Source organism: Artemia sp. Qi Xiang Cuo, chromosome 14 (assembly GCF_049724085.1).
Source record: "Artemia sp. Qi Xiang Cuo chromosome 14, ASM4972408v1, whole genome shotgun sequence".
NCBI lineage: Eukaryota > Metazoa > Arthropoda > Branchiopoda > Anostraca > Artemiidae > Artemia > Artemia sp. Qi Xiang Cuo.
Window position 1 is genome coordinate 51,765,490 of NC_142807.1, and position 25,070 is coordinate 51,790,559.

The window sequence follows — 25,070 nt, forward strand, 5'->3', positions numbered from 1 at the left end:
ACGATCCTCCTTCACCCCAATCTATTCAAAGCCTCCCTTTTTACACCCGCCCACGAAGTTCCCATTTCCTTTATAATGGACATAATTGCCAGAGATCTATAACCAGAAACCTCAGAAATTTTTTAAACTGCACTTCTAAATTTTTATCCCCCCCCCTCCCGATTATGGGAGGACATAAAAATCCCTATTATGGCATTTTTATTGAAAAAATAAAGGAAAATTTAGTTCATATAGGAAAAGGAAAGGAAAAATGAAGGAAAAGCTAGTTCGTAATATAGAATTACAATTACTTTCTCGCTAAATTACCATTAGGTATTTTTTTCGCTATGTATTATATTTCTGTATGTTTTGTAATTTGTTCTGTTGGTTATTTCTTTATTTTTCATAAATTTTTGTGTGTATATGGCTCTTGGGCTTTTGAAATACACGATCTATCTATACAAGCAATACAGAATTAGAAACTGAAATTTAAAAAGCTGAGACAGATAAATTTGGGAAAGAAACCTCTGCTCTCGACAAAAAAGAAAATGCACATTGATCTCGCAAAAACCAACAATACTTATCATCTATTATTAGTACTATCAACTGAATTAGACACGGCAAGTCCAAATAATACTATTGATTTATACGTCTACGATCTTTACCCACCTTTTCATAACCATTTCAGAAGCTCCTTTGGTATAGACTCTATACCCTCCGCTTTCTAACCGAATAACAGTGCTCATAGACTTTCTAGTAGAGTTGAAAGTGTATACTTTGTGAAAGGTTTCTTCGGGATGTTTATCGCGGACTTCTTGATAGCTTCGTTTCATCTCTAGAACGAAACCAAGAAGAGAACACTCTGTCTTGTTTCCAATCTGCTTAGGGAGTTCTCCAGGTTTGTCTGAAAGCTAGAATTAGAAATTAAATTAAATGAGTTAAAGAATCAATTAATTAATTTTGTTAAATATTAATTAAGTTAAATAATGACAATGAATTAAGTTAGAATTTAAATTAAAGCTGTCATTAAAATTAATTAAAACTGTTATTACAATTGACTAAAGAATTAATTAATTAAACTAATTAATTAAATTTGATGAATTTAATTAAATAATTGTATCAAATACTAATAATAATAAAGAATTAAATTATAATTTTAATTGAAGCTAGAATTAGAAATTAAATTCAATCTAGAGTTAAAATGAGTTAAAGAATCAATTGATTTAATTAAATATTAAGTAAACTAAATAATGACAAAGAATTAAGTTATAATTTAAATTAAAGCTAGAATTAAAAATCAAAGCTGGCATTAAAATTAATTAAAACTGACATCAAAATTGACTAAAGAATTAATTAATTAAACTAATTAATTAAATTTGATGAATTTAGTTAAATAATTGTATCAAATACTAATAATAATAAAGAATTAAATTATAATTTTAATTGAAGCAAGAATTAGAAATTAAATTAAATCTAGAGTTAAAATGAGTTAAAGAATCAATTGATTTAATTAAATATTAAGTAAATTAAATAATGACAAAGAATTAAGTTAGAATTTAAGTTAAAGCTAGAATTAAAAATCAAAGCTGGCATTAAAATTAATTAAAACTGACATTACAATTGACTAAAGAATTAATTAATTAAACTAATTAATTAAATTTGATCAATTTAATAAATAATTGTATCAAATAATAATAAAGAATTAAATTATAATTTTAATTGAAGCAATAATTAGGAAATCTAGAGTTAAAATTAGTTAAAGAATTAATTAATTTAATTAAATATTAATTAAACTAAGTAATGACATAGAATTAAGTTAGAATTTAAACTAAAACTAGAATAAAAAATTTAAGCTGGCATTAAAATTAATTAAAACTGCAAGAATTAGAAATTAAATTATTCATGAGATAGGAAATGCTCATTGGCATAACAGTATTGGCCCGTAGTACCCAGATGTTTTCCTTTTTTTAAGAAGTAATTTTTGAACTGCAGCGAAGTACCTTTAGAAACTAGATAAACAAGTACTTGGGATTGTTTAAAACAGTTTTAGGTTTCCTTCAAATGGTCCCATTATCTAAAGTGAAGCATACCAAGATTGCTTATCCGACATGTCCGACTACTTATCCATAGCGTTTTACGAGACATAAATGGTCTCACAGCTTAGTTCGATAGCTACTTGAAGGCTCTGGATTAGTTGTCGGATATGTTACATCTGTTAACGCCCGAAAATAGAGAGTAAGAAAATCAACATAGACGTGGCGCAAAATATAAACAAACTATTAAATTATTTCAAAAATGAAAAAAAAAATGATATTAAAGTTAGATGGATCCGGCAGAGAACAGATCTTCGGGGATCTGTAAATACGTCATGTTTACGCTGGAGTACATGTGATCATTTTGTTTTTCACCTATTTGTCCATAAGCGGTTCAGCTTGCACGTGAGCACGAATTACATCCGGGGAAGTTAAGCTTAGCCTGATAAGTTGGATAACAAGTGGTCGACTGCATTCTTAGATGCTAGGCGCTACAGCAATGCTAAGAGCGACGCAAGATGGTAGATAATGTTTCTCTGTGTTTTAGAATTTCGATTCCTTTTTACCATCTTATTGCGACATACTCTTTTGTCACATTCCCTTACCTAATCTTTTGTTTTTTTTTTAATAAGGGAAAAATGTGCTTCAGGTTGGTTTTTATTCAACGATCACATTCGCTCGGTTTTTCAAAATGAAAATTGTGCTCCTGAGGGCTTGGCGACAGATCTTTATCCCCTCCTCAAATTTGCAGAGAACTTAAATTTTTTCAATTTTTTTCTCGTTTAAATCATCGTAGATAAAACCATCTAAAGTGACTAATCTAGATGTGCTTCGTTAGTAATTTTAAACCATTCCTAAGTGACTAAACCATTCCATAACAACCCTTTGAGAAATATGATTGGTTGACTTCGCAACAGCCGTCATTATCCTAAAAGCAGGTATCAAGAAGTCAGAGAATTTGGTAATGAAGTAAAATTACCATAATATAAAGCTTTTGTGTTAAAGGCGATTAAGGTGAGGCGCAAAAATCACAATTAAAAGGGCTTAGTGTTTGGTTTCAACTTTAATGCGTTTGTTGTTAGATGTTACTTTTGTATATGGCCCTCAGGTTTTCCAGTACAAACCATATTATTATTATTATATGTAAATGGTTGAGGAAGGGACATCCACTCTCATGTCAAGATAATATCTGTTCGTTTTAAGTTTTAATGTTGCTCCTTATTTTCAGTTGAAGACATTTTGTTTTTCTTTATTGAATTAGTAATAAGACGATAAGATCAAAATGAAATCTACTATCCTAGTACAGTTAAAATCCCTGGGGTACTAGGATTTTTTTTTGTATTTGGCTTCATAAATTTGTAAACAGTGTCTTCACATTTGGAACGTTGCTCTAAAAAATTAGCTATTTTAAAAACCCTGAAAAGATCACGGTTGATATTATTAATACAGAGAACAATTCTTATTTCTTCCTATACTATTAGGACTCATTTTCATTCCAGTTGGGATTATTGGCATGGACTGGCCTTTAAAGAGAAATATTTCTCAAAGACAGGGTCTTTTCCTCGCCACCTCATTGGAAAACTCCTAGCTTTTATTTTATTACATAATGTATTACATATAACTAAAAACGTAAACTAGCTTACTTAATAACTTAGTAACTTTAACTTACTGCAGTCGGATTTGATACTGGCAAAAATAAAAAACTTCAGTTCCAGTAACTTTTCAGTGTTTTAAATTAGCCTAGTACCAAGGTACCAATGAATGTACCAAGAAAATGATATCTGACTTTCAATTGGTTAAGTAGAAACATACATAAATACATTTACCTTAAAAATTTAAATATAATTGAAACAAAAATTAATTTAAATAATTAAATATTTACCTTAAAAGTTGGCAAATATTGGGAATTTAATTCTTAATGAAAAAGACCCCCATTTGCAGCTATGCAATATTTGGAAGTAGCGGGCACCCAATTTAGAGAAATAGAATCGTAGGTGAAAAATTAGCAAAAAAAGGTCAACACCAATGGGACCAACCATGTTGAGAACGAGTAGGTTTATTTCCACGTATAGCCTTTAGAAATCAACAGATACAGACAAAAAGCGTTGTCAAATTTAACGTTGTCAGTTTTGCTTATTTATTTTCATGGTTCAACGTAGCAACACTGACAAAAATGGAGTACTGCCCTAATAATTTCATAGTTTTGAAACGGCCAATGACGATTTTTTTTTTCTTACAAAACGTTCATGATCATGGGATGCTTAGTTTTCACGTATAAATGGACCTAAAATGGATTGAGGAGGTAAAAGGTGTTTGAATTCTAATATGTTTGGTACTTTAAACCAAGCACGATGTCACCTCGACATTATTACAGTCAAAATGATTCTGATTTTTACTTGATGGTTACAAAAAGGAATCGAATTCTACGATTTTATAGCATCAGAGATGCTAAAAATCTAGTAATCAAAGTCAACAGTCACTGTTTATAATTTACCTAAATCCTATCGTTGACGAAGAGTAGAAATTATATATATATATATATATATATATATATATATATATATATATATATATATATATATATATATATATATATATATATATATATATATATATATATATATATATATATATATATATATATATATATATATATATATATATATATATATATATATATATATATATATATATATATATATATATATATATATATATATATATATATATATATATATATATATATATATATATATATATATATATATAAAAAATAACAAAAAAAGACTCACCATGACTAGGGTAGTATATGCGCTGTTAATAGAGATTCCATCAACGATCAAATCCACAATTTGAGCAGGGGCAGAATGGGGGACGGGAGAGGTTTTGTAGTAGTCTCCACATACGTAGGATTGAACGACCGTCATCCTAAAAAGTGATGTCGAATTTAATTTTTTTTTTTCTTTCATTGACACCAAATTTTGATGGTTCAATTCAGAGCCATTCCTTAGGGGGTAACCAGGCAGTTTCCCAGGGCGCCGTCGCTTGGGGGCGCCGTCACCTGGGGGCGCACTCGTTTTGGGGCGTCGTCGCTTGGGGGCACCGCTACAGGGGAATTGTTCATTTCGATCCAATTTTTCAATTGGATTTGGAATTTTTGCTGATATTTGAATCGGGAGGGGAGAGGGGGCGCTGTAATCAATTGTTCCCCGGGCGCCACCTGCCCAAGGAACGGCTCTGGCTCCATCTTTAATTATGGCTCATTAACTATTTCATTTTGTTTTGCTTTTCTCTACGAAATATATTGTGTTTTCTGTTTTCTATACTACATGTTTTCCACAAGAAGACTTGCACTCACTAAAATTTCTGTAAATTATTTATTAATAGCACATAGAGATTTTTCCAGGAAGATCCCAAGTTTAGAAAAAAAATATATATTACCATAACCGTGTCGGTTTTTTTTTTTATAAAATTACACAACTTTTCCTTTTATGCTTTTTACAATTAGAATTCAGAATTTTTTTTTAGAAAGGGGTAAGTCTCCACGCGGCAGTCTCCCTACAAATTGATTATCTTTTATGTTCAATAAAGTTACATACTGGTGTATCTTTACGTCAATTTATTTATGGTATCATATTCTTAGAAGACCTTATTTTAGAAGACGGTATCTTTTTTTTAAAAGACCTTTCTTAGTCAGTTGAAATTTTTGAAAACGTACCCTTTATCATTGATGTTTGCATTATTTTTCTCTACCAAATGTATATTGTTTTTTTTACTAATAGTTGAGTATTCAGTATTTTAATATTTATTATCAATTTCGGTGTTAATTAAGCCTTCAGGTGTCTTCTAATTTCACTTTCTATTACCTCCACTTTTTCTATCAGTTTTCTATTACCATACAATCTCTAAAAGGAGATTCCCATTTTTCTTTAATTGCAAAATCAAGTTTTTCTAGAGAGAGTTCAAGATTAGAAAAATGCTTTGATTACCTTAACCAAAAGATTCTGATTGGAAATTATATATTATTATCTTCATTTCTTAGGAAAATATTCTTTGTCTCTTTAAACCTTTTTTTTTCTACAGAAATCATTACACTCTATTCTAAAGATGCTATTCTTTTTTTTATCAGAATCTTAAATACGTTCCCTCTATCGCTGACATTTATCTTGTTTTTCTCTACGAAATATATCGTGTTATCAGAATTCTATTATCGTCCATCCTCTAGAAGAAGATTTGTACTCAATAAAATTTCCCCTGGAACCAGTTTCATGTTTTACCAGTGAACACAGGTCTTGTCAAAACAACCTGAAATCCCCATTGATAAATACCCTTCTAAAACAACTTTCTCAGCATTATCTGTCACAGAAAAAAGGCATTTTTCTCCATGAAACGCAGTTAAAAGAAATCCCCTTTATCTGAACTGTCAAGGCCTCGTGGGATTCAAGAACGGATAATAGTCTTTTTCGGCAAATTAACCAGGTTTCTTTTAAAAAGAGGGGCTTTCAGTTGAATGGAGCATTTGAACAGAAGGGGCAATTCTGTGTGTAACGATCAGTGAGTCGCCCGCATTCTGGTCGCCTTATCACTGGAAGATTTCCCAGAAACTAGAAGGTAGGAGTGGAAGGCATTTCCATAACCTGAATAATCTTTTATTCGGGTTTCTCATTAGCATTTGATGGTTCCTTAAATCTAGGAGGTTCATAGCTCCTCACCCGCCCTAAAATGGCTTTCAAATATCTACTAATTATCTGGAGTATTGTTCGCTGTACGACAGCAATCATAGAAGTGATATAGTTGCAATTTTTTTAGATATTAACTTTAAACCTTATTCAACAACGGATAATAGCCTTTTTCGACAAATTAACCAGGTTTCTTATAAAAAGAGGGGCTTTTAGTGGGATAGAGTATTTTAACATAAGGGGCAATTTTGTGGGAAATGATCAGTGAATTGTCCTTATTCTGGTCGTCCTAACGCTGAAAGATTTCAAAGGAACTGGAAGAAAGGGTGGAGCCAGTTCCATATCCCTCTCTCCGAAATCTCTTTTTCAAATATCTCTACCCTCATTCCAGATGTTACCCACCGTCTTTTAAAATCTAGGAAGATTACAGCACTTCGCCTGCCCTAAAATGGCTTTCAAATATCTACCAGCTATCTGGAATCTCATTCGATATTTGACAGCTATCACAGAAGTCATACAGCTGGAAATCTTAATTTTATTATATATTTTTTTTTTATATTCTAAACCTTGCAACAAGAGCTATAACACAGAATATTTTCTATCTCTTATTAGCCTAATTAAAAAAAAAACTTATTTTTACCCCAAGTCAACTTAATTGACCATTTGGTATTTAAAAGCCGTCTGTGACCTTTATTGACGTTATATATATATATATATATATATATATATATATATATATATATATATATATATATATATATATATATATATATATATATATATATATATATATATATATATATATATATATATATATATATATATATATATATATATATATATATATATTATATATATATATATATATATATATATATATATATATATATATATATATATATATATATATATATATATATATATATATATATATATATATATATATATATGTATATATATATATATATATATATATATATATATATATATATATATATATATATATATATATATATATATATATATATATATATATATATATATATATATATATATATATATATATAAGATATATATATATATGCAGGATCTAGATATAAAAGTTCGCCATTGAACTTGAAAGTAACCACAGATTACCATTCTTAGATGTTCTCATTACCAAATGGAAAACTAGGTTTGACTTGAGCGCATACAGAAAGCCAACTCATAGTGATAGACATCTGAGATATGACTCTTATAACCACCCAATAATTAAAAATTCTGTAGTCTTTTCGCTGGTTGATAGAGCGTTTGTAGTGTGTTCCTGTGATTTGGAGCTGAAGGCTGAACTTGATCATATAAAAGATGTTCTTATAGGCAATGGCTACCCCCAACAATTCATTGATAAGGTTATGTCCAGGAGAAAGATTAGCACAAAAACCAAGAGCTCCCCTAAGAGTGGAGAAGATAAAGCCTTTTTGTCATTACCTTATATTAAGGGGATTACTAATATTTTAAGCTCCAAACTCACTAAGCTAGGCTTTAAGGTGTTTTTTTCCTTCTGGAATGACCATCTCCTCCTTCTTAAACAAAGGCAAAGATAAGATCACTTCAGATCCACCAGGAGTATATGAGATTCCTTGCAGTTGTGGTGATACCTATATAGGTCGCACCATGAGATCTCTACATCACCGATTAAAAGAACATGCTGATTCCATTGATGGCTGCCTTAAAAAGACAAAGCTTAAGGAGGAAGATACTTTTTCTGCACTGGCCCATCATATTTTTGAAAACCCTTCTCACTCCGTTGATTTTGACCATGCTCAACTTATTGCTATTGTTCCACAACTCTTAAAGCAGAAAATCAGAGAAGCTCTGGAAATTGCTAAAAACAAACCAGCCATTAATAAAGACAATGGAGAGTTCCGCATCAGTGAAATTTGGGAACCCATTACCTATAGGCTAAGAACTCGCAAAAAACTCCACCCTACTTCTATAGACCCAACCTTTTTGAGATCTACTAGGATAGCGGCCATCAATGCCTCTACCAAAATCCGGGCCATATTACAACATTAATTCCAGGTTCGACTTATTATTAGTGTTGTTCAGTGATTTTAGGTTTATTTTATTTAGTGATTTTATATTCTGGCAAAAGTCTTGAATTTGAACCTGATGATGACAGGCACAGGTCCTGTCGAAATTATCGTTATAAGATAACACAATACCCTGACATCCATAGCTTAGGTAAGCTTATTACCATTATCATGTATAAGAGTCAGGTTGGCCTCAGAGAATATATTATATATATATATATATATATATATATATATATATATATATATATATATATATATATATATATATGATGTCTTTCATATATATTATTTTCTTTTTCAAAACGGTCACCACATTATCCCATCACAACTGAATATATACAATAAACGAAGCATTTTTCTCATTTAAAGCTAAGAAGGAACTCGAGTAGAGAAACGCATTCATAATGAAGTCATTTCCACATGAATGCCACTAACGATAAACAGTCCCTAGTCCCCTTACTTCTAACAACTCTAAGTTTCTTTTCTTATTCCAAAAGTTGCTTTGTTTTTGAATTCATTAGGTCCTCTTCCTATAAATATAGAGTTACTTACGAGTGAACAAGAGAACAAATAAAAAAGAGTTTCTTATTTCTGTCCTGGGGTTAATTGGAAAAAAGTACTTCTACTTTTAACTAGCGAAATACTTTTCGTTAACTGGTTTGAGGGGTTGGGGAGTTTCTCGGAGAAACTATGTTGCTTTGAACTTTATTGCTCGATTTTCGAATTATGACAACCAGATTATAAAAACTGTCAACTGATTCCAGAAATTGTTATTTTTTGAAGAAGAGGAAGCTATTTAAGAGCATAGTGACATTCGCATCAATGATAACATTATATCGATAGGGTTATCGTTCCTATTAAATCGTAAAATAAGTCTTATTAAACGAGAAATAATTGTATATCTGTAAATTTGTTCTCGAAAACTACTACTACTACTAAATGCAACTGACCATTTGTAACTTCAGTTTATATAAATTCAAATGCCGTCCATAACCTTTATTGGCTAAAAAGAAATTCCACCATTTGCTTAATAGTTTTTTCTTGGTCAAAGAGATCAACTCATCATCCCATCAAAACTGAATATATATATATATATATATAATAGATGAACGACTTTTCTTATTTAATGCTAAGAAACAACTGAGGCAGAGAACATAGATCACATATATAATGAATTCATTTCCATATAAATGCCATTAACGATAATACAGTTCCAGACCCCCATTGTTTCTAACAACCTTAAGTTTCTTTTCTTATTCTGAAAGTTACTTTGTTTTTCTATTCATTAGCTCCTCTAGATTCTCTGGAAATGGAAGGTCCTTATAGATATAGAGTAATTTAAGAGTGAATGAGACACTAAATAAAAATAGTTTCTTGTCTGTTTCCTGGGATTATTTGAGGGAAAAAAATTCAAATAATAAACGGGGCAAATAATAATTTGCCCCGTTTCGTCCGTGTGCTATACCAGCCGTGGAGACGTTATTGTTCGATGGATTTTATTTAGTTATAACGACTATTGATTTTTCGTTCTTTGGGGGGATGGGAGGGGGGGGGATTTCCTAAAAGATAAATCAATATAAATCATTGCCTCTTGTGTTTTCTATGTATTCCCAGTAGCAAGAAGATGAGCGTGTACAGATACAGAGACACATTGACAGATAGGCGATTGTAATTACTATTTAGATTTTTTATCTTTCTTGTACTTGAAGTACCATGGACAGTGCAAAATTAAATCTGATCGTTAGTATTCTTTACGTGGAAAGTTATCTTAATATATTAAAAAGAAAAAATTAAGAATTCAATTTTTAATGAAAAACCTTTCATATCCAGTTATGCAGTTTTTTTTTTCGTATTAATGATTGCCATACTAAAATAAAGACAAGCGGTTGAACAATCAGCAAAAAAAGCTTCAAAGAATAAAGTCCTTGGGGATACACAGATTGTTAGCGTTTGAATTTGTATGGAGGAAAAGTGTTGTCAGATTGATCTAATTAGTTTTGCTTATTTATTTTCAGGGTATTACGTGGCAACACTGGCATTTCCACCCAAAGACCTTAGATGGGTTTAGAGGGCAAAATGAAAATATTTTTCTTTGTATATCCTAATTACTTTAAGGCTTCATCTTTGCATATATATTATGGGCCAAGAACAAAACTTATGTGTAATACCCAACGTGTCGGGTATTACACATATCTCCATATGCGTTTAATAGTTTCTAGATTTTAAGTGTCATTATTTCAGCTACCCATAAATAAAAAATAATCCCAAATTATGCCCAATTGCTGGTACGTACAGAACAGATGAAGTGAAAATGAAAACTGATAATAAAAGTGACAAATTTGGTTCCAAAAGAAATAATTTGGCCGCATCATCAATTTTGGCGTTAATAAACTTCATCCAGCAGCGTTGCAGTACCATCACTTAGTCTCAGCGGTACTCTTCCGAAAGCAGTTTAAAACAGTTGCATTTGGGCACAATCACTACTTGATGCATGAAAAAGGATAACCAGCACGAAAACATTAGTTTTCAGAATAAATGAAAATCCAAAGAAACAAAATCAGTTAAATAGGGTGGATAGTCCACCATATTATAGTACACGTCTTCCAATTTCTCCATTTTCAAGACACGTCTATGGACAGTCGTGCTGAAAAATACATCTCTTCGTCGTCTTCTTCTGCAAGCTAAAATTGCTTTCGCAATTTTGTTTATTTAGTTTTGCTGAAGCTTTAGAATTCCCCTTCCAGTAATTATCCTTTCCTAGTAAGTCAGTCATCAAAATTCCCAGACAAAAATAACGACCTGACAACCACAACTCCTGCCGATTACGACGTCTTGGCCTCCTTCAAGGTTGAAAAACTGGCATCTATCTACTACAAAAGCTTGTTTATCTTCTTTTTTTTATTTTGATCTGTAATGGTGAATCCGTGTTTGATCTACTGTCACGCATCTGTATAGAATTACTCGTAGAAAGTTTAACCAATTCGTATTTAACCAATCCGTGAAATAATTAATTAAAAACATAGGGCTAAAATTGCAACATGAACGTCTGATAAAACAAAACGCAATGTAAAGCCAAATTGTTTCCTGGCAGCTGTCAGCTATCACCACAGTTCAAATAGAACTTAATTTTTTACTGGACTAGTTCGACTTAAACACCGACCCTTCCGTTCATACGTACATAATTTTAGAAGCCCTTATCAAGCTACCTCTCGTCCTACGATTTTAGTAACTTTATGGTATTATCACACTTAGACTAATGAACCGGGCAAACGTTTTTCTACCTTCACATTTTATTTTATGCTCTTATTTTATTTTATATCGCATTTTATTTTTTGATGCTTATTTCTATTAGCCTATTCCTCATTAGATCATGATTATTACTGATATAAATTGGGTCAAAACACATCTTTGCTTTAACATCCACTTCAACTAGAAGCTATTTTGGAAAATTCCCTCTTACTTTCCCACCTGGTGGGCTTTTAGTGTGTAAGCGCTTATCATATAAATAGGTATCCCAGAAAAAAATCTTTTAAATGACATCCGTAAAAGCAGTCTCAAATGTACATCTGTAATCTTCATGCAGGGTAGTGCCCAAAAAGTTATTTCTCTGCCTTGATAGGATAGAAACCAAGAGAAAGAAAAACAAAAACTGCTCGTTTTGAGTTTGAATTTGTTATTTATTATAATTTCTATTTACGGGTATTAAGTTGAAACATTAGTGATGCATTGCAAAATGCATAGAAACTATATTATTTGGGCTATATATTTGCACATTACGAGGGGGAAGGTGAAATAAACTGAACTTCCAGGAATTATGTAAGTATTTTAGGATTTTGTATAGTGCCTTCATCCATACAGTATAGTGGGCACAACGTATTATTTGTTTAGGCCGGGGCACTTCGTATCGAAGCAGCTATCGTAGAAACTTCAAAAAGGGCTCATTCGATTGGAGATTGAATGGGCTCGTGCCCTTTTAAAAGTCGAAAGTAATTGGAGGGCAACTAAACCCCCTCCCACGCCCACCATTTCCCCCAACACATTCAATCAAAATTTTGAGATAGCCATTTTGTTCAACGTAGTTGAAAGATCCAGAAATTATGTCTTTGAGGATGAGTCTCCCCCCCCCCCCACAGCCCTCAAGGCAAGGGTTTTGAGTTATGCCCTGGGGGCATTTAAGGATTATATAGAAAGGGTGATTGAATAAACTTCGGAGGAGGCCGCTCATTGGATTGCTAATAAGAAGTTTTAGTGCCCTTTTTGAGATTCAGAGTGATCTGAGGGTCGATACCCCCTCCCAGACACACACACCCTCACCTCGCATTTTCCTGAAATGCATCTGATAGAAATTTTGAGGTGGCCATTTGTTGTCGTAGAAACTTCGAAAAGATCTCATTTGATTAATAATTGAAAGGATGCCCTTTTTAACAGTCAATCAAGAGTGATTGGAGGGCAACTAATCCCCCTCCCACGTCCACCATTTCACCAAACACATTCAATCAAAATTTTGAGAAAGCCTTTGTGTTTACGTAATTGAAAGGTCCAGAAATTATATCTTTAAGGATGGCAACCCCCCCACCCCTATAGCCCTCAGAGCAAGAGTTGTAAGTTATGCCCTGGGGAAATATAAGGTATATATAGAAAGGGTGATCGTATAAGCTTCGGAGGGGGATCATTGGATTGGCGATCAGAAGTTCAAGTGCCCTTTTTTAAGATTCAAAGTGATCAGAGGGTGGATAGCCCCCCACACACCTCGTATTTTCCCGAGATGCATCTGGTAGAATTTTAAGATGGACATTTGTTGTAAAAAAAAAAATCGAAAAAAATTCATTCGATTGGTAATTGGAAAAACCAGTGCCCTTTTTAATATTCGAAAGTGATTGAAGGGCAACTAGCCCTCCTCACACGCCCGCCATTTCCCCAAACACATCCAATACACATTTTGAGATAGCCATTTTGTTCAACGTAATTGAAAGGTCTGGAAATTATGTATTTGAGGATGACAAACTCCTCCACAGCCCCCAGGGCAAAGGTTGTAGCTCATTCGATTTGAAATAGAAAGGGCCAGTGCCCTTTTTAATAGTAGAAAGTGATTGGAGGGCAACTAACCATCCTCCCGCGCTCACCATTTCCCCAAACACGTCCAATCAAAATTTTGAGATAGCCATTTTGTTCAACGTAATTGAAAGATCCGGAAATTGTCTTTGAGAATGGCAGCCCCCCCCCCTCCCCCCGAGCCCTCAGGGCAAGAGTTGTAAGTTAGCCTTGAGGGAATATAAGGTATATATAGAAAGGGTGATCGTATAAACTTCGGAGGGGGCTCATTGGATTCTTAATCAGAAGTTCTTACGCCCTTTTTAAGACTCAGAGTGATCAGAGAGTGTATACCCCCCCCAAACTTCGTATTTCCCGAGATGCATCTGATAGAAATTTTGAGATGGCCACTTGTTGTCGTAGAAACTTCGAAAACAGCTCATTCGATTGAAAATTGAAAATGTCAGTGCCCTTTTTAATAATCGAAAGTGATTGGAGGGCAACTAACCCCCTTCCTCGCCCACCATTTCTTTAAGCACATCCAATCAAAATTTTGAGATAGCCATTTTGTTCAACGTATTTGAAAGGACCGGATATAATGTCTTTGAGGATGACAACCCCGCCCACAGATCTCAGGGCAAGGTTAGGTATGCCCTGGGCATACCTTACCTTGCCTTTCTAAATATAAGGTATATACAGATCTGTATATAAGGTATATACAGATTCAGAGTGATCGGAGGGTGGATAACCTCCAAACCCCCTCCAGAAAACTCGTATTTTCCCGTAGTGCATCTGATAGAAATTTTGAGATGGCCATTTGTTGTCGTAGAAACTTCGAAAAAGGCTCATTCGATTGGAAATTAAAAGTGTTAGTGCCCTTTTTATTAGTCAAAAGTGATTTGAGGGCAACAACCCCCCTCCCCCTACATCCATCAATTCCCACAACACATCTAATTAAAATTTGGAGATAGCCATTTTGCTCAGTGTAGTTGAAAGGTCTGGAAATTATTTCTTTGATAACCCCCATACAATCTCAAGACCAGAACATAATCTGCACTTTACTAAAAAAAAAAAAAATGGCTGTGGATAGTCAGTTTAGTATACATATACTGATATATATTCCTTAAAGTCTTAATAATTCTTAATTTATCAAAATTAAACAAGTTAAAACATTTTAAACGTATTTTGTTTATTTAAATCATACAATAAATAACCAAGTCAAACTCAAAATGAGCAAAAATTAACATGAGCAGGGCTGACAACCCATGCCTTCTCAAGACCAGGACATAATTTGCATTTTACTGAAAACAAAATACATTTAAAATGCTTTCACTTTGTTTAAAATGTTTTTACTAGAAATATATAGGGAGAAGTCCTCCCCCTTGTACTTCAATTACAGCGGGAGAGTCTGGTGTCCTTTTCAAGAGTAACAAGAGATTGGAGGGCAAGCAGTCCTTCTCTCAAGCCCATTCATTTTCCAAACATATCCAGTCGAAATTTTGAGACAGCTATGTTTTTCAGCATAGTAGAACGGTCCAGCAGCTATGGCCTTAGGGATATTGGGTATGCCACCCCCCCCCCAATAATGCAACTGGCCCATTATGCTTTAAGACTAAATTTCGTTTTAAATTAAATCAAAAGGCATTGTGTTTATGGTTGCCAATAAGACATCTCCGCAATATATCGAGAACGACTGGGAGTATTAAGTTGAAACTTTTGGGGCTACTGCTATTTTTATTTTTACTCTTATAATTTAAATTATTAAAAAGAGCGTAAGTGTATCCAGGTTGTCAAAGAGTATAGGCAGAATCTCTTGGGAGTGATATTAAGTTTTATTTTTCAAGTCAACTTCAGAAGCTATAAAATTAGATTAAAAAATATTGTTGGTGTCAGGATTAAAAATTGTTGAAAAGTTTCTCCAACATACAAATAGTAGCCCATACTATGGATTCTCATTGAAGAAAACTGAAAAGATTAACAAAAAAATGTTTTCCATGAAAAAGACTATGTCAATAAAAAAAAGAATAGAAGTTAATTTTAAAAACTTTCTACAAGACGAGTTTTTCAAAGAAAAGTAAAGAGCTCCATTAAGCCTAGAATGAGCAAAAATAAAGTCAAATAATCTTCCAAGCGTAAAACTACCACAAATCACCGTGAAAAAATAAATAAAACTAAAAACGACCAGAAATTAAAAAAAACAGTTAAGTGAAACTAAAAACATGCAAGATTAACATTAGTAGGGCTTATAGACCTTACGCTTTCTCGAGACCAGAAAACAAGTTGCGCTCAACTAATAACAAAATACATTCGGAACGTTTTCAACTTTCTTAATTTAATAAATGAAAAATTATCGAGAACTTGACGAAGAAATGTTAGTATGTGTCAATTTAACTGATAATCCACGGTAATTTTTTTTTTTTTTTTTTTTTTTTTCAGTAAAGCGCAAATTGTGCTCTGGTCTTCAGAAGGCATAGGGGTTATAACCACAGTAAAGTCGTATTTACTATCATTTTGTGGTTCTAAAAAGGTTTCAAAAAGGCGACGTTACTGACTTTACGTTTAAGGTCTTACGCAAGGGCTCAAAGTTTACGAAAATAAGCCGCAGGCAGCAACCAATGAAATTAAAGCACGCTTTTAACCAAAGAACTATTTACAAGTAATCTCTCTTATTCTGTTTGAAAAAAAAGTTATTGAATCACTTGGATTCGAATATTCCTGGAAAGGAATACGCCTTTTTACACCTGTGACTGATCCAAAAAAAGCCTCCCTCTACTTGAAAAATGGTAAAATAATGTTTTTCGTCATTTCAATCTCTGCTCTTTCCTAAGAAAATGATCTGATGAATGCAGGCTAGAATGTTCATGAAACAGCATTATCTAGAAATCAGTTTACACGTGGGGCAACTTATCAGCTTAAGCAATCCCCATGATCCCCAGCGGGACATCTTTTAGATGCTTTCAGAGAAGTTTCAAGCGTTTAAAGAAATGCTAATTACCAATACTGTCAGCATAGCAGTGTTATTGCTGAACCCACGAACCAGGCAATACAAAGTGAAAAGTTATGAATAGAATTGTCATGAGTCAAATTTGTCAAGCAAAAGGTTTTCTTAGAAATTAGTATCCTCAAATATTGAAAACACTAACAAAGCTAATTAAACACTAATAAAAGAATATTCTTTTATTTGTTCTGGTTTGTTTTATTCTTTCAGTGTTTTCCTTGTCTTGTTAGAGTTTACTTTAAAGTTAAGCGTTATTGTTGTGTTCTATCTCTGTGTTAAGCATTGAGGACGGCTTGGCAGAGGTCCTGGCCAAAATATCTCTTCACTTTTTTTTCCACTGGCTGGAAATCGCCCTCGTTTTTTGGTTTCTTAATTATTTTGTTTATTTTTTCATTTTTATCAAACGTCTAATATTATCGTATTATATCGTGGTGGGTGAATGATGTTGTTTTAAATGGTGCTGCCCATAGAGTTTTCACTCAAAAGCTTAATAGCTTAATTTTTAACTTGTCAAAAGTTTAAGAGACATTTACATAAATACGGCATTAAATAGTGCTTTACTGTAATATTATTGTAGTAGGCGTTTAAAGTTTTGCCTTCGGTAAAACTTTAAAAATTGAATCCTTAAAGGATCCTTAAAAATCCTTAAAACTTAAATCCTTAAAGCCTCTATTTTGTCAATAGTTAGAAAAGTCGTGTTTTATATTTTTTTATGTATTGTACAATTTATTTTTAATTCCATTCCTAGCGTTGTTTCATTCACGAGATTTATTTTGAAAGAAAAGAATAGAATATATAGAAAAGATAGAGGAAAAAAACAGAATAGAAAAAAGAATAGAATATGCTCGCAAAAATAGCAGAAGTGAAGTGAAGTTAGGAGGTTAATGAAAAAAATGTAGATACAATGGTAGAAATAGAAGACGAACACGATTACACACCTGTTGGTTGTCAGTGTTCCGGTTTTGTCTGAACAGATGGCAGTTGCGTTGCCCATTGTTTCACAAGCATCAAGATGGCGCACTAAGTTGTTATCTTTCATCATTTTCTGTTGAAAAAAATCAATTTTAATAAAGGAAAAATTGGAATACCGAACAATAGACAAAGGTTTCAAGTTAGAGTATCAGGTAAAACGCTACTTTGTCAATAAATGCAGACAAGGAAACAGTCCCTCTAAGACTGGTCTGAAGAGCCCCCGCATGGAAGACTTCAAAATATAAGCCAACGGTTCCGCATTTTTGTTTCAAGCCCCTCCTCCCGTCTAAATTTCATTGATATCCAACCTCTCGGGCATGTTCAAAACTTCCAAATGAAAGTAAAGCAGACAATAAATTCAAAGTAATGGAAATGACAAAGATTATACCGATACAGAATACGTAGTTTGCACACCAATCCAGACGTGATAAGATTTTTTACAGGACAATTTTGAATTTTAATAATCAAATAGAAAAGGTAATGAATCATAGACTTTCCCAGAGGATACTCTCCTAACCCCCGCCACCCTCTATCCCTTCCCCCCCCCCCACAAAAAAAACTGTTAAAACATGAACTAGCAAAGATAAACATTTATAGCTGCAGAATCGTTATAAATAGTTCCGATAAGAGCAAGCCCCTTCCTTTTCTGTCTGTATGCAGCAGCAAACCCAAAAAATATATGTCAACATTCATAATTTGGAATAAGCGCATTATAAGAAATTACACATACATTTCAAAAGTATTTTTGAGTGTTAGATTAGTTACGAACTGCAGTGCAGTTCTTGCTTCTCCCCCTTTTTTCAAGTAATTCATGATTTCACCTATAATATCCTTCGATTATATATGTCACCAGCTTATTACTATTTAGACAAATCATCGAAAACTCTCCTCCTCTCATCACCTTAAAGTAAACTTAAGTGCTCCCCCTCCTCCAACACGCCCACCCAAAACACCCTTCTTACTTATTTGACCTTTCAAAGCATCCTAGTTTCGTAGGGCACAACCAAGCGTGTCGACATCTTTTCTATCTAGACAAACTGGTCGGTGGTTGGTCTGAAAGTCTTATATTTGCATACTTTAGAAACAACTCGCTACCCCGCCAGAATGCTCGTTGGTGAAAGAGTACGGCTAATACAAAAAGTACGGCTAACCATCAATTCGCTACCCCGCCAGAATGCTCGTTGGTGAAAGAGTACGGCTAATACAAAAAGTACGACTAACCACACCGCTCCCTCATCCACGCTCAACTAAACGGCATAAAAATTTCAGGCGGTAATTTTTGGGCGGCTATAATTAAAAGTGGGTTAATTCAGACAAGGGTCCTTAAGATGTGTTGTATCATAAGGGAATCACTTTCAAGCCCACATATTATAAGTTTCTTCCATCCTTCCTTTTCCTTTTTCTTCCTTCTTCCTTTCTCTTCTTCTTTTTCCGAAACATAAACTAATTTGTAAGCAACCTTCACATCATTTGAAACACAACGTATTGAATAATTCAGTAGTTTATTAGCTGAGAGAAAAAAGCCATTACTAAACTTTCTATAACTATGAAGCCAGGACTGAGGGAACAGTAAGGAATATGGAGCAAATAACTACTGTTATTTGAATTACAATCACCGTTGGTGGACTGTGGTGAAAAAGTGCCATGGCTAATTGGAGAAAAGGCCAAGACAGATAGTCTGAGTAAGAGGCAAAGTTGGCATAAGTCTTATTCAGAATTGTAAAAAATGATGTCATTTCACTTGTTGATGGATAGTCTATCATAAATCATCCTAGGGTAGAATTAAGGTAGACAGACTTGGAATAAAGGGTCATTCAAGCAGTCTATGAGTTTCTATGAACAATTTGAAGGCAATTGGAGACCCCAAATAAAAAAGTTTTCAAGGATTTATGACTGACCATGTCCACAGGACTTTGAAAAGAATTGAGCAACTGAGATTGTTCTTATTATATGAGCTTTGTCTACTGGGAAATCCTTTCGGATTTAGAACGGGGATGATCGAGGATGTTCTTCCCTGTGTATGGATAGGAACAAGGAGCAAAACAAAATTATTTATTACTCCTTATTTCATTGAAACATTGTACAATGGAAGCAAACAGATTAGTCAGTATAACACTTTTATTATCAAAATATCTCCAATGAATGGCCAAACAGGGATAAGAGTGAAAACAACATTGAGAAAGAATTTAATTCTACAGCAACTCCCAATCTCCTCTACTCTCCAGTCCAGTGTATAGTCATGTTAATTATGGTTCTTAATTGAATTTAAACTAGATTATCAGTACGATAGTAAATTGTGGAGCATACATTAACCCGGAATCTGTGTTGAAGTGTCTTTAAAAAATTACAAAGGATAAAATTGGTTATTGGATAGCCTTTATTACTTTCCTCTTAAAATTTCATTTTTTTTTTTATTTTGAGACTTCTTACTTTTTTATAAGGATTTCCCAGGGACGATTACGTCAAAAGCTAAGATTCAACTCTGAAAGATTTGAGCACATCAACATGGTATACTCTATTAAATTATCTTTCATATTTCTTCTATAAAAAGGAATTCTGAATAATAGTTAAAAAGCAGAATTTACATAGCCTTTGCTTTAAATCCTTGGTTACTCTAAAGCTTATCCCTTCCATAAAACTCAACATTTCCTAACGATAGAAGAAAGCAAAACAAAATTAAAAATTCTAGTCTTAGAGAAAATTTATTTGCACTAAGAAATTACCAAGTTAGTCTTATATTTCTTTAAGCTGATCCCTTTTGCATATTCGAACTCTTGAAAGTTCAGAGGGCATTATAATAAGATACAATAAGATCTCAAGATAATAAGATACAAGTCACAAAATCTCTTTAAGATTTGAGCATATTCTATAGATATTGGCCTCCGCCCAGAATAAGTTCCACGTTCCCCTTATCCTCTTTGAAATGTAGATTGCGTTCCTTATTCCTGGATAGATCCCCGGGAGATTTATTAAAGATCTCAAGCAAAGCTAGCAACAAATATGGCGAGTCTTCTCTAATAAAACTAAGACCAGCTTTACCATGTTGTCATTGTTTATGGTATCCTTTCTTCTTTTTTTCAACAGCATCAGCGCCAAATACTAGGGCTTAAACACAAAACAACTTTATGGAAGAAAACAGGAAACTACTCGTACAATGACTTGTATACAGACAAGACTGTATATAAAGACGAAAATTGGGCCGAAGAGAAAAAAACAGATTGAAGGGAAGATGAACGAACACAGAGAGAAAAAATTCGCAGCCTGCTTAGCTTTGTTGAGCTATGCTTACTTGAATTAACATTATACAACCTGTACATATTAACTTTTACAAGTGTTACAGATAGGCGAAGCTGATACGTCTCCTTTAACACAAGAAAAAAAAAAAAAAACTCCCAAAAAGAGACAGAAGAAGAAGGTAAAGTGCAGAGAGGGGGGGGGGGTTAAAGGGAGGGATTAAAAGGTAACTGGAGATAGAAATGATGATCCCGACAAAGCATGGAAAATATTAGAATAGCAGCTATTGTAATTTGAAGGACTTGTAAGTTGAAGAACTTCTTGGGAGGGTGTAAAAATGGAGGCTTTGAATATACTGGGATGGAGAAGGAGCGTGAGTAGCTGTGTTTGTCTCAGGTGGCTTGGTGCCGGAGTGAGTTGTTAGTAGTAGTAGCAGTAGTAAGTTGAATAAGCCATCTTCTTTAAATTATTTTTAAATATGAGCAGCGGTCTAGCATTTCAGAGGGTTGGGAAGGATATGGGGGTGGAAATTTTTACTTTTGTTCTAAAAAGTTAGACAGCATTCCTCTTTCTTTTATAGATCCCAGGAAGATTTACGAAATATCACTATTAAAGCTAGCGACAAATGCAGCGACACCACAAGTACTAGCGACAAGTAAAGCTAAAACCAGGTCCACCATCTTGTCTTTCTTCATGGGTTTTCATTTTCTTCTTTTTTTTCACAATATCATCAGTACCAGATAATGGGGCTTAAAATCAAAGCACCTTTATCGAAGAATACATATGAGGTGTATACAGACCGTATACAGAGGAGACTGTATACATAGATGAAAAGTAGGCCAAATAGATTTCTGCTCCGATGTCTTGTCAATAAACTTCCAGAATAAATTTACGAACTAAAATTTCAGATTTTTTCATGTTAAAAAACCTAGCCCCAATCCTACATGTGTCGATACTGCACACCAGTACCAAACCAACTGTACCAACTGAGCCAACTGAGCCATGCATAATAAGAACAGTGGACACTGTGCCAAGCGCTTTTAATTCTATAGAGGCCTATGAATGCCTAAACGTAACATTTTAAACAAGGGCCTAACCTCAGATAATAATACAGACTTACAATGTTTATAATAACAAACTAATTGGATTTCTAAATTTTTAGTGTCTACACGCCCATGGCCTAATATAATCCATGGACGTAACAAACAAAAATTAATAACATATGGTGAAGGAAAAAGAAAGGGAAAAAAAATGAACAAGTATGAAAGAGAGATAGGAATTAAACGAATAATGAATTAACAGATAAGGAATATAGGAATTTATAGGAGACCTCCACCCAACCGTAATCAGTACTTTGACATTTTGTAGTGCTATTCACTCACTTGCTTTGAATGCTCCGATTCAAAATGATCATTTCACATTCATTGGCTGAAAATCGCCCTCGTTATTGTTTTCTTTCTTTAATTCGTTTCTTTGCTTCGTTTCTTTACCCTCGTTATCCTTTTGTTTCTTTACATCTTTTTCCCCTCATTTTTCATTCACCATGTACAAACATGATGGTCTATGGTCCTAGGTGACAAACTGTGGATATTGTTTTTCTTTAAACTCACCTTAGCGGAATAAGATAAGACAATGTTACAGCTAATAGTAGACCCTCAAGTACAGCGACCCAGGGCATACGACAGTCCAAAAACACCCATGGATGTGACAAGTAACAGCTAATAAAATATGGTGACTAAAATATGAGCAGAAAAATGAGAAAAGGAAAGGATAAAACAACAACGAGGATATTTTGAGCCAGTGAACGAGTTTTTACAGTGTTCTTGTATTTATTCACACACTGAATTTTCACTAACAACTCACGTGAATCCCGAATAATGATTATTCACTCGCAGGCTGAACACAGTTTTTGTCAAAAATTATGTTTTGAGCCCTCAAGCATCGCTTCATGACGTTTCAGCGCCCCACTAGCGACGAAAGAAAAATAAGGAGAGACACGTCACTGTTTCCAATGTGAAAAAGTGATTTTCCTTGTTAGTCAAGACGGGGGACTGTAATCCTCCTAAACAGGTTTTTTTTGCTATAACGATTCCAATGGTACAGTTTACGAATAGAATAGAATTTGAAAATTTCTTTCACTACATGGTTGACGAATTTGAATTTCGCGTCACAAAAAGCACTAGTACATATATATATATATATATCGTATCGAAAAATTTTGTCTTCGCTGATGTTCACGTCAGTACAGAATACGCAAATAAAATGAGCAAAAACTTAAAAGTTTTCCTGGCTATTATACAATTCAACAAAGCTTGGAACTAAACTCTTGCGAAATCTTTTCATCTGATACGGGCGGGAAGGTAGGGCCAGGGGATGATGGAACGTAATCGGGGAACAGACAGGGTCTTGGTACAGAAAGGAGGCACAGAAGATTCCTTCTAGCGGCCAAAGTTTCATTTGATCCGACACCATTTTTGGGGTTTCAGGCTATTTGTTTTCGCAAGAAATTTTTATCATCAGGATTAATCAAAATGATAGTTACCATTCCTAAATCAGGTTCATATGGCAATTCTTCCTCATCTGAGATTCTCTTTTAACATGTTTTAAAAATTTTGATTACTATGAGCTACGGTTCGTTCTTACTAGGTTGCCCTTAAAAAGACAACCATGATGCACTTTAAAATGCACTTTTTTTTCTTTTTTTTTTTTCACGATTAGTATTATTATTACCTAGTAAATAAACTTACCAGGAATGGTTGCATCTTCTGTAGTTAGTTTAACTATAAATATATCACAGTCCAATTTCTAAGTGGTACACTAGAGATTCGAAGGTGATTTAACTGTTTAAGCGGTGATTAGCTGTTCAACTAAGTCAACTAAATGCAAAGCAGTACAAAAGCATATCTAGAACTAATCTCAGGAAATTATAACAAGAAAAAATAGAACCGTCAATATACTGCAGCACCAAGCCGTCTGAGACCAGCACATTAACGAAATGGCAGAACGTAACGGAATAACAAAAATAAACTCACCTTAACGGAATAAGCTAAAGACAATGTTACAGCTAATGGTAACCCTTCAGGTACAGCAACAACTAATACAGTAACACCAATAATCAGAAATTTGACAAAATGGTTGGAGTAATATGGATCCCAAGGTTTGCCTTCAATAAGAAACGTCTGGATGCAAAAGCGAACAATCAAAATGATAACAGTCAAGAGAGCAATTGCAGACCCTGCAAAAAAGAAGAAAGGAATAAAACTGAGAAATCAAAGACCCAGTCGAAGAAAAGAGGAAACTAAATAAAAGTCCATCTGCAATGGGAATTATAAATATATATTGATATGTATGTTTGATATGTATGCTTGATATATATAGATTGATAGTATGCTCGTAGAGTTGATAGATATTATATAAGAAATGTAATAAAAATTGAGTGCTTCGACATACAGGAAATCCCTATCGAAATACAATGGTTAAGAAAATTTTTAATTTTAGTTCAAGTTAATTTTAAGACTAGAACAAAAACCATTGTAGTTAAAGGCAAGTTTTAAAGAGAATTTGAAAATAACAGATAAGACAAATTAATCCTAGAAAATTAGTCTTCGATTAGAAAAAAAAAATTTAAAAATAAATAAACTAGATACACTTGCTTGCAAGCCTTTTCTTTCGTGTACTATTTGTTGCCACGTCCGACACGGCGTTTTCAGCTCGACCAGTCATGGTAAGCACATGAACACTGAAAAATAGTTCCTAACCTGTAAAACAGTTGATTTGCCGAGAAAACATTAGAGTTCACAATTATTTTTAGAGAAGTGAAAAAAATTTTAGTTGCCCGTTTTTCCGTCTAGTTTTAACAGTATATGTCATGATACGATGATTTAATATTACATTCTATGATGCCCATGGCCAAGTATGGATACCCGCTGTATGCTAGTGCTTGGAAAACGTTGCTAGCACCACTCCAAAAGATCCAAAATCGAACTAATAGGTGAGGTTTAGTTGTTTCCCATGACTCTCTCCAGTTTGTTAGTAAGTTTGATGTTGTGTCGATGGCTGTTTTCTACAA

The 25,070-nt window shown here is 33.5% G+C and overlaps 1 protein-coding gene across 9 annotated transcripts in view; it reads right to left on the reverse strand.

The window, feature by feature from the left end:
* The window catches only part of PMCA (plasma membrane calcium-transporting ATPase 3), a 282,389-nt gene that overhangs the window by 77,245 nt on the left and 180,074 nt on the right, over positions 1–25,070 (reverse strand). For all 9 annotated transcript variants that reach the window (XM_089100636.1, XM_089100641.1, XM_089100642.1 and 6 more), the window contains 4 exons: positions 24,034–24,236; positions 17,734–17,840; positions 4,805–4,940; positions 649–890 (listed from right to left, as the gene is read on the reverse strand). In XM_089100636.1, coding sequence (XP_088956762.1) covers positions 649–890; positions 4,805–4,940; positions 17,734–17,840; positions 24,034–24,236 — 688 coding nt within the window. The remainder of the gene's footprint in view (positions 1–648; positions 891–4,804; positions 4,941–17,733; positions 17,841–24,033; positions 24,237–25,070) is intronic.